Here is a 10,238-nt window from a genome sequence, read left to right as displayed (position 1 = left end):
TCCACCTTTTTATTGAATGCCCAATCACTAGAACTTTATGAAGTCAAAGCTGCTGGCCACTAAATCTTTCATCATTGGCGATCTCCACAATGCAAGAACGGATACATATTAGCATTGATCCTGAAGCAAAATTGGGATTAAAATCACAGGAAAACATCATTTTCAATTATTTGTAGTTCTAATAATAGATTTTATATGGAAATTGCGAAATGATGTTGTCCACAACCAAGCAATTATCTCTCTAAAGAAGGCAAAGGAGAAACTGGACGCTTCATACCAAGAAAATCTACATGCATGGAAACAAAAGGCGAAATCAAGTCAAACACAAGAATGGCAAGCCCCTTCCAGATACCAGATAAGCATATCCTTTGATGCTATAGTGCATGATTCTTACTCGATATCCTCAGCGGTAACTTGAAATTCAGAAGGTAATATTATAGAAATCTGGACACAGAAAAATGCTACCACAACAACTATCATAGCAGAAGCCCAGGCAGCAAGCTCGTACTCAAAATGGCGGAACATTTACAAAATAGCAAAACAATAATGGAAGGAGATGCACAACTAATGGTATCGGCAATCCAAGGAGAATTGGTGGTCTGGTAGACTAACCCCATAACTGAAGACATTGCTCAAGTGTTGAAAACTCAAAACGACTAGAGCTTTAAAAAAATTGATCAATCTCAAAATCAATGTGCACATTTAGTAGCGCAATGGACAACAACCAATCATGTTTTTGGTAGCATAACTGTAGTAGAAATTCCCTCATGTATTTTGCTTATTGATAGCGGGAAGGACTCTCCCCCTACCATCTTGTAATTTATTTCATTAATGAATACATGATTGATTAGAAAAAAAAAATGATGTGTACTAAATGCTATGTACTACACTTGACTTTGTTACTTGCTTACTATTTTACGAAGGATGGATTCACACTTAAATTGTTGTTTTGACTTTGTTACTTGCTGATTGCTTTATGAAGGATGTATTCACACTTATTGGACAATCTATTTTTTACCACACACTTGCAAAGTGGTGGAGAAGGTATTAATAAACCCCCTCTATCACAACCCCGCCTTGGGAAGGGCAGGATAGCGACGTACATACTTGTCCTTTACTTTTCATTTTCTTTTTTCTTTTTTTTTTCAATAATATGCAATCGGTATAGACATGACACACGTGTACTCTAAATTTCTAATTTAATAAAGGGAACACCTGATAGACATTCTATTTGATCATTCATCCATAAGAGACTCTCAGAGTCTATCATACGTTCATAAAAACATAATTGTTCTAGCTAGAAAGAGACTTCATCTCAACATAAAACGGCTATACATAAACATAACCCATCATCCATAAACATAACTGTTCTAGTTAGTGAATACACTAAGTGTTTGCCTCTCCCTCTGCAGTAGTGCTTTGCTCCCAAGCCTTTTCGTCATTACCTGGACGTTTAAAACATTTAAAACAAAAGTGAGTCGAATATTCAGTAAGTAGTACACCATGTAGTGAACATACTAGGCATCTATTCTTTTTCTTTTGAAAACATGCATACATAAACATTTGTTAATCGTGACAATACTTTCATGCATAACAGTTTAAGGTAAGCCATACTTTCATGCATAAACATTTAATAAATAAGCAATAACTATGCTTTCATGTATAAACATTTTAAGAAATAACTATATTTTCATGCTTCACATTCTTTGGCCACACTATTACGCCCTGTGTGTTAGGGTTAGCGGTCTTCTTTTGGACCTGGATTTTGCCCATGGCTACAGGTTGGGAATCCCTTTCAGTCAGGGGGCAACACTGAGTGCACTACCCGTATTACTTACCCGGCATTGTAATCTGCCCATTCCTTTGGTAGCCTTTTCATTCATGTGGCCGTTACGTATTTTCATACATTAAAACATTCATTCATTTAGTCATTTTTTTCTTTCATTCATGTCAGTCCTTTCTTTTCAGTCCTTTTCATTTAACAGTTCCTTCATGGAAGAACATCATTTAAAAGCATGAACTTAAATATCACCTTTCATGACATCCATAAAACATCAGTTTATAAGGACATTTTAACATCAGTTCATAGGGATATTTTAAAACACTTTCTTCATGTCATTTAAAGCATGAGTTCATAGGGGCATTTTAAAATACTTTATTCGCGTCATTCAAAGCATCAGTTCATAGGGACATTTTTAAAACTCATTTAAAGCATCACTTGAAGCATATGACATGAAACATTCATTTCCTTTCCTTTGAAATCAAAATATTTTCATCATCTTTCTTACTCCGATGCATTTGCATTTTTATGAACAAGATACATTTCATCCTATACCACATATATGAATAATCAATAAGTTTATTGAGAAAGCATGTATGGAAATCTCATGACTTAGAACCTACGTGCATGCATTACCTTATACACATACACACAATTATAATCGATAGGGTGCTTAACAGGGGCTATCAAGAAATGACTTGTACATACTATATATATTTACTCTTTTCTTTAAAAGAACATTTGCAATAAGAGAGAGAGACATTCTTTCATAAAGAGAACTTAGTGTAAGAAGTATGGTTATAGCTACTTACCTCTATGCTCCTCGATACTTCCAACATCAATATAGGTTTTATTCCAATAAATAGCATAAGCATGTTAATACTCATACAATATTCTTTAGCCCTCCCTTTACAAGAGAAAGCCACAATATTACAATCTAACGGCTCCTCTATGCTTAGCATTAACCAAATGACTACTCCTCACCTCAACTTAAAAGATAAATAACTTAAATATTAAGACATGCTAGCTGTCCATGGAAAGGTTATTTTAAAAGTTTACATAAAAAGTAGTTAAGAATTCATAAACTTCAAGCAAGGTTTCTTTAACTCAAGCTCACTTTGGGTTATAGACATTAGGAGATAAAATCTAAAAATTCTCAACAATGGGCTTTAAAATAGATTTACGCATCTCAAGTAGGCTAAACAAGCTTAAGAAACATGCCCTTTAAATCAACTTGTGGTCCCTCATTATAAAAGGTTAGCTTATTAATATTTTGGACTCTTGGGTTAGGTATAATTTAATCAAACGAATGATAACATAAATGAACTATTTTTACATCAAGACGTGGCATGGCATGGGCTTAGGGGTACTTGGACAACTTCACATACATAATATATCATGCACAATTAATCTCTTATATCTAAACTAACTAAGCTATAACCTATCTAAACTAACTAAGCTATAACATATTCATATAAGCAATATTTTCTAGTTTAACTAGCATATCCCATTAAAATTAAACATAGCATAAAGTATAGCAAAGTTACCCCTTAAGCAACTTTAAAACCTTTAAACATTCAAACTTATGTTTTACTCACTTAATACTTTTAAAGAGCAAGATATAAAATTATAGAACCAAGCAAAACCTTTAAACCAAACCTCTAGCATCCTAAAAATAGATTACCAACCAAACCTCAACACAAGGCACATGCTACTAACATATATAATTTAAAATCACTTTAATCATCACCTATGATTAAACCAAGTTTAATAACAACATAGTATTTTCGAAATATAGGAAAATACATAGCAAAACAACTATAATACCATTCGGTTTGAACCAAAAACAAGGCATACATATTTATTTGCAATATAAGATTTTAACTACACCCAAACACAAGCTAAAACAACTTAGTGAGCTTTCAAAATCACACTAAAATCAAATGAGTCAAATTAGAATTTTTACCTTAAGCTCTTAGCCCCTTTTAAAATACAAGTGGAAGACCAAATAGAAGTATAGCCGTGTGGATAAAGGGCAACACGATATCACTGTTTTAAACCCCAAAATCGAAACATCATAGTTAAGAAAAATGGTGAAACTTGAAACCCACATGTAAATCATACTAGGAAATAAACCAAAAGTCTATTACCTCCAAGATTTCACCCTTTGGAAGATGAAATCAAGCTTTGGTTCCAAGATTTAAATCAAAAATCGAAAATGGGTATGGAGGGAGTTCTCGCACAGCTTGATGAAGATGAAGAAAATATTTTTTTTTCTTTTTCCCTTGTCATGGAGTCACAAGGCTTGAAGGAGATGAGAGAGGTTTGGTTTCTTGAAGATGAGAAGAGAGGAGGAGAAGAGAGGATCGGCTTTAGCTTGAAGAAGAAGATGAAAACATTTTCTTTCTTTTCCTAAGTGTAGCCAACGGGTTAAGGGAACTAAGGGAGAAATTGGTTTTAATTCTTAACTTTTTGTATTGCTTTCACCTTAAGTTTGGAGGAGGGGCAAGGACTTTTTGGTTTTTGTTTCCTCCTTCCATCACAAGGGATCAAATAGATGGTGGAGATCCATCCACCTCAAAGTTACTTTTCACCTACCAATCTAATGGTAGAGAATAATTGGGTCATTTCCTAAATGAATAAGTTTAAAGGGCTTAAGGAAAAATATTTCAAAACCTTAAAAATAATACCCTTGATTTATTTTAATAAATCATATTTTATAATAAAGCATACTCATTTTAAAATAAAATAATTAAAAAAATAAAAATATTTATCTCAAAACATCTTACTTAAAGAATTAATAAAATGACGTACACCCTCACCCCCCTCCAAAGAAAATGGCTAGTGTCTTGTATGATAATGTTGAGGTCGAAGTTGAGGTGACACAACCCAAAAGGGAAATAAGAGCACGAACTAAACTATCCCAAAAAGGTGTACCCTTCACCATGGAGGAAGATAACCTCCTTGTATCAAGGTGACTCAACATTAGCATAGACGCTATTAGGAGGACTGACCAAAAGTCTACCTAATTATGGATAAGAATCCATGAGTACTTCAATACTTTTAGAGAACCTAACTGGCCTAAACATTCTGTGGGGTCGTTGACTAATCGATGGTCAACCATCCAAAAAGCCACAAACAAGTTTTGTGGTTGTTTGGCCCAATTTGAATCAATGCATCCAAGCGGTACCAATGAACAAGACAATGTATGTTTCAAACTATTATAAATTTGGATTGAAATATGTATTAATATTTTTATGATTGTTGTTTAGACTGAGAAGGCAAAGGTAATGTACCGATTGACACAAAAAGCCACCTATAATTTGGACCATTTTTGTAACCTATTGAGGCACCAACCAAAGTGGCAAGTGCACATGGATAATTTGCCAACAAAGAGAAAGAAAGGTTGTTGTACCTTTCTAGCTGCCAATGCCACGGATATAGACATTTGTGAGAGCATGTCTATCAATGTGGAGAGACCACTAGTCAAGAAAGTTGAAAAAGAAAGGGAAAGAAAAAGGAAACGCAAAAAATATTCACCTACTGAGTTTGATGAAAGGTTAAATCACGTAGAAAGCCAGTGATGATTGAGTGACAGGAAGCCATAAGTCGGGCTAATAGGGACAAGACTGAGATGATAGAACTTAAGAAAAAGAAGATGGAGATGGAAATCATGATTTTGAATGTTGATAACATGAATGATGTGTAGCGACAATACTTCAGGTCACTTCAAATGGAAATCCTAGATAAACATAGGAATTGATTACTTCAAATGTAAGTAGTTGGAGGAGGGAGAAGTGCACTAAAGAGTATCATAACTGGCAGAACCTGGTAATCTCTTGATTCTTTTCTGTTATTTGTGTAATCTAACATACTAAAGCAACATTTGTTGCAAATTTGGAAAAAAAAAAAAAAATCAACACTGTATGTAGGTGTAGAGTTTGTAACTGCTATTTTTGGTTAATATATTGCAAAATTTTGCACAGTTTTGTAATTCTATTTTTGGTCAACACTATATTGCACAATTTTGTAATTCTGAGCTTCAAAGTTTTTATATGTGGCTATAAACAAATTAATAGTAGAAAACTATTGAAGTCTATCTCATTTAGTTTATCTTATTAAAGCCTGCATCCCTTTATGTTGTGCCAACATTTATGGATGGTTGTGTTTTTGCATATTCAGAACAATTTTTTGCTGCTGAAGCTCTTTGAATACTCAGAATAGTTATGTGGATGGTTTTTGTAATAAATCATGTTGATGTTTTTTGTAATTTAGTATGACAGATTTTTGAGTTTTTTTGGTTTAGCATAGAAGATGTGTGTAACAACTCACATGGATGTTTTTGATTTTTTTGTAACTGCTGTTATGTGTTGTAATCTAGGAGTTTCTGTTTGTGCTGCTGTTAGACATGATATGTTGCTAGACATGATGTTGGAAGTGCAGACTTTGTAATTAAGAAGGTGTTGGAAGTGCAGACATGGTAATTTCTTGTAGGTGTTTATGGTAGGTGCATATTTCTTATTGACAGGAACGTGAGTATGTTGCTAGATATTTGGTTAGCAATTAAGAAATTTATATAGAATTTTAGATAAGCTTAATCAAATATTTTTTATTATTAAAATTAAATGACATTTGAAAATATAATTTAATATTAATTTAATTAAAATATAATTATTGTTAACATTTCTATATTTAAATAGATAATCTACCGTGAGAATTGAATTTAAATCAAATAGACAAATATAAATTGACGTGAGATTAGCTAAATTTTGAACATCCATCTCGCCAAGCCAATGAGATGCTCTACCAGCCCCACGGCAAACTAACCACATAAATTTTGTCGTCGTTTTCAACCAGTCGATGACCCCATGCCTGTGGTGCTCGTTTTCTCCCTCTGCCACAAAGCCACTGAACCAGTAAGGCCCTTTAATTCTCTCGGTTTCGAGACATTCTTTCAGCCTTTCAGGGTTCTCGTAGTGAATGATTATAACTCCATACATGAAGCATATGACTCTCACCGAGTGACCAACTAGAACCCATTATTTGCTTAGAATTTCCTTTTGTGTTTTCTCTATACTCACTAAATCAGTGAACCCAGTTGAAATATCACTCGCTTTCCATCTTGGGTTTTTGTGTTCTGATAGATATATTCATGGCTTCTGCAATACTCAGTGGAGCTGAAAACCTCACAGTCATCAGAGGAATAACCCCAAATAGGTTAGGTTTTATTGGGTCAGATTTTCGTGGTAGGCATTTTACCAGCACGGGTCTGGTGTCTAGTAGTAGGATTTTCAAGACTAGAAGCATGGTCCCCAAGTGTAGTGTTTCGGCTCCAAGGCCAGCTTCCCAACCTAGGTTCATACAGCACAAGAAAGAAGCATTTTGGTTCTATAGATTCCTCTCGATTGTTTATGACCATATTATAAATCCTGGGCACTGGACTGAGGACATGAGGGAAGATGCGCTTGAGCCTGCTGATCTCAGTGACCGGAATATGATAGTGGTAGATGTGGGTGGGGGAACTGGGTTTACCACTTTGGGGATAGTTAAGCATGTGGACGCCAAGAATGTTACGATTTTAGACCAGTCACCTCATCAGCTTGCTAAGGCTAAGCAGAAGGAGCCCTTGAAGGAGTGCAAAATAATCGAGGGTGACGCAGAAGATCTTCCTTTTCGTACTGATTATGCTGATAGATATGTATCTGCTGGAAGGTATATTGTGCAATTCTTTATTCGGTTTTATTCTACCTGTCCTTTATAGCGTACCATGTTGTGTTTGTTTTGATTGTTGGCTGTCCATAATTTCAGCTCTTAATCATATCCTGGTTTTTATGAGTGGAATAGTAGTCTTGGTTGTGGATAATACTTTATTTGGTCAGATGGTCATGTTTGATAACGCCGTGGGTTGTTATGAGGTAAATATCCCTCTGTTCACATGCAAAAACATTTTAATCTTCTTCCACTTCCCTTTGGGCCAAGCTCACTCACCCAAAAAACAAATAAAAAGGGAAATGCTTAGTCAGAAGAATAGGGGATCAAAGTTGTGCTCTAGTTTTTTAATTCAGAGCAAAATAAATAAAAAGGAGGTGAAAATATATTTTCTCCATCAATAACAAGCTTTCCAAAATTTACCTATCAGAAAGGAAAAAAGCTTGCCAAATTCTTATTGGAATTTTAATTACCAATTGATACATGTAGATAATTTATAAATGTGTTTATACTTGCGTGTGGTATGTATCACGAATGATAAAAGCTTGATATGCATAGAACAGAAGATAAAGTTGTTTGCTTAGGGAGAGAGATATTAAGTTTGTGGTAGTGCCTCTTATGGAGGGAGAGAGAGGTTAATTGTGGTAGTGCCTCTTACGGGGATTATTCGATTGCATTACTCACTTTTCAGCATTGAGTACTGGCCAGACCCACAGCGAGGGATCAAGGAAGCATACAGGGTGTTGAAACTTGGAGGAAAAGCATGCATAATTGGCCCTGTTTATCCAACATTTTGGCTGTCTCGCTTCTTTGCAGATGTGTGGATGCTCTTTCCAAAGGAGGAAGAGTACATTGAGTGGTTCAAAAAGGCTGGATTTAAGGATGTCAAGTTGAAAAGGATTGGCCCAAAATGGTATCGTGGGGTTCGGCGCCATGGGTTGATCATGGGATGTTCTGTTACAGGAGTAAAACCCGCATCTGGGGAGTCTCCTTTGCAGGTAATTGTTCTTTTCAATTTCTTCAGTCCTTATAACATTACCAGTGGGACCATCCATGAGGATTATGCTCCTTTGAGTGTTGAAGCATCTGGAGTGGTGTAAATATTTGTAGGTGCTTTACCATACCACCCATCTGTAAAGGGTTATCACGTATTGAATCTACGATATCTTGTGACTTAGTAATTCATGTTTAGGATTTCTTGTTGATGGATGCAGTTGGTGACATTCTTAGAAACCTTAACTGAAGTGGTCTGTTGTTTGTACCCTTTCCCTTATAATTTGTAACGAGTCTATTTTGGTTTGTCTGAAGGTTCTGCTTCATTGGTCTACTTAGAAGTATGGATGTTTGTCCCGACAGTCTTCTTAGAAGTATGTTTGTGTCTGTCAACATGTGTTTCATGCTTGATGCTCTGGCTAACTGTATTCTGTAACATATCCAGCTTATATATTTAGCTATGTTTCATTTTATTGCAATGATCCCTTTGCATATCTACTTTGGTTGGTTTGGGCAAATTGCTGCCAAATGGGTTAGGCCATAAACCTATTGTTTTTTCTTCTTTGCCCTAATCAGATCATATACCTGTCGACTTGATATAAGTTGTGGATCTGTTGCTTTGAAATTTATAGTGTTGCTAAGTTACAAACCAAGGCATTCTGAAGAACCAAAAATGTTATATTACAATGTATAAAATAGCATAAATTTTCAGATACCAAGAAAAAAGAAAAAAAGAACAAAGAACTATACAGGTAACAAATCTAACTATCGGTACAATTTACAAGACTGATACACTAGGAATGCATGTTATTCGGATCATGAGTATGCTGCACTAGGAGGAATGGAATGACCTCGTTCCTTTATTGCGAGTTTTCTTATATTTCTGCATGGTCGGAGGTTCCACAAGTTTGGTTCAAAGAGTTTGACACATGGAGGCTTGAGTACCTGTATGCTCGTGCCATAACAGATAGATCTTGCTTTGCAACCATATGATTACCCAACTGATGACATCTTCTTCCTCTCTTTCTGTCTCTCTCTTTCTCTCTCTATATTTTCTGTCCAGACTTATGAGCTTGTGTATTTAAATGCAGCTTGGTCCAAAGGCAGAGGATGTAGCAAAACCTGTAAACCCTTTTGTGTTCTTCATGCGCTTCATTTTGGGTGTCATGGCAGCTACATACTATGTTCTGGTTCCTATTTACATGTGGCTCAAAGATCAAATCGTTCCTAAAGGACAGCCAATCTGAGATTTCTAGCTGATTGGCAGTTGCAGCTGAATGTGACACTCTTATATGGGTAGATTTTTCTCATAACATAATTTGGATCTCCCTGGCCTCTCTTATCCTTAATTCCGTTGTTATGTTTCCTTTTTAGAGTATATCATGGTTATTCTGCTTAATCAAGCGAATAAGTTACTTGCCAGAAACTACTTCGTTTTGTGTTAAGGTGGCAATATTTCTACTAATGTATGCTTTATTATTTTCTAAAAATAAATGAAATGTAATCGATTGCTTTTAATAACCTGTTAAAATTTTGAGAAGAAAATGATGTCACTACCCAAGGAGTGGACCTACCCTACAGAGGGATGATGTAGAAACCAACTTGTATCCATGGGGTGAATCTGGCTATCCCGAACGAGTTGAAAGTATTATCTGGGTGGCCGGTGTAACAACCTGCTCTTTCTTACATCAAAGTAAGTAAATTTTGAGAGTCGAAATTATGTAACAGTTTGCCCCTTCTTTCTAGCGAATGCGAG

General features: G+C 35.4%; 1 protein-coding gene and 2 long non-coding RNA genes across 4 annotated transcripts; all 3 read left to right on the top strand.

The window, feature by feature from the left end:
• The first annotated feature begins 4,736 nt into the window (after positions 1 to 4,736).
• Positions 4,737 to 5,293, top strand: LOC121263266. The gene is made up of 2 exons (XR_005940231.1): positions 4,737 to 4,986; positions 5,053 to 5,293. It is a non-coding gene; the product is annotated as an uncharacterized LOC121263266 (long non-coding RNA).
• A 1,423-nt stretch (positions 5,294 to 6,716) lies between these two features.
• LOC121262671 (2-methyl-6-phytyl-1,4-hydroquinone methyltransferase, chloroplastic-like) lies at positions 6,717 to 10,000 on the top strand. Of its 2 annotated transcripts, XM_041165256.1 has the most exons (4): positions 6,717 to 7,492; positions 8,181 to 8,487; positions 9,574 to 9,778; positions 9,857 to 10,000. In XM_041165256.1, the coding sequence occupies exons 1-3, from the start codon at positions 6,933 to 6,935 to the stop codon at positions 9,727 to 9,729; spliced, it is 1,023 nt and encodes a 340-aa protein (XP_041021190.1). In that variant the 5' UTR covers positions 6,717 to 6,932; the 3' UTR covers positions 9,730 to 9,778; positions 9,857 to 10,000. The 2 variants fall into 2 exon arrangements, with proteins under 2 accessions (XP_041021190.1, XP_041021188.1); XM_041165254.1 differs by having other exon boundaries at positions 9,574 to 10,000.
• Positions 8,494 to 9,027, top strand: LOC121262672. Its single transcript, XR_005940154.1, has 2 exons — positions 8,494 to 8,706; positions 8,798 to 9,027. It is a non-coding gene; the product is annotated as an uncharacterized LOC121262672 (long non-coding RNA).
• Positions 10,001 to 10,238: the final 238 nt, after the last annotated feature.

Source organism: Juglans microcarpa x Juglans regia, chromosome 4S (genome assembly GCF_004785595.1).
Source record: "Juglans microcarpa x Juglans regia isolate MS1-56 chromosome 4S, Jm3101_v1.0, whole genome shotgun sequence".
Classification (NCBI taxonomy): Eukaryota; Viridiplantae; Streptophyta; class Magnoliopsida; order Fagales; family Juglandaceae; genus Juglans; species Juglans microcarpa x Juglans regia.
Note: the sequence above shows the minus strand (reverse complement) of the source record. Positions and strands in the feature narration are given on the sequence as shown.

Bases quoted from the DNA above. Each gene is read 5' to 3' on its own strand.
- LOC121262671 (XM_041165256.1), top strand. From the start codon at position 6,933: ATGGCTTCTGCAATACTCAGTGGAGCTGAAAACCTCACAGTCATCAGA. The intron at 7,493-8,180 runs GTATATTGTGCA...CTCACTTTTCAG, and splicing joins AGATATGTATCTGCTGGAAG to CATTGAGTACTGGCCAGACC. The intron at 8,488-9,573 runs GTAATTGTTCTT...ATTTAAATGCAG, and splicing joins CTGGGGAGTCTCCTTTGCAG to CTTGGTCCAAAGGCAGAGGA.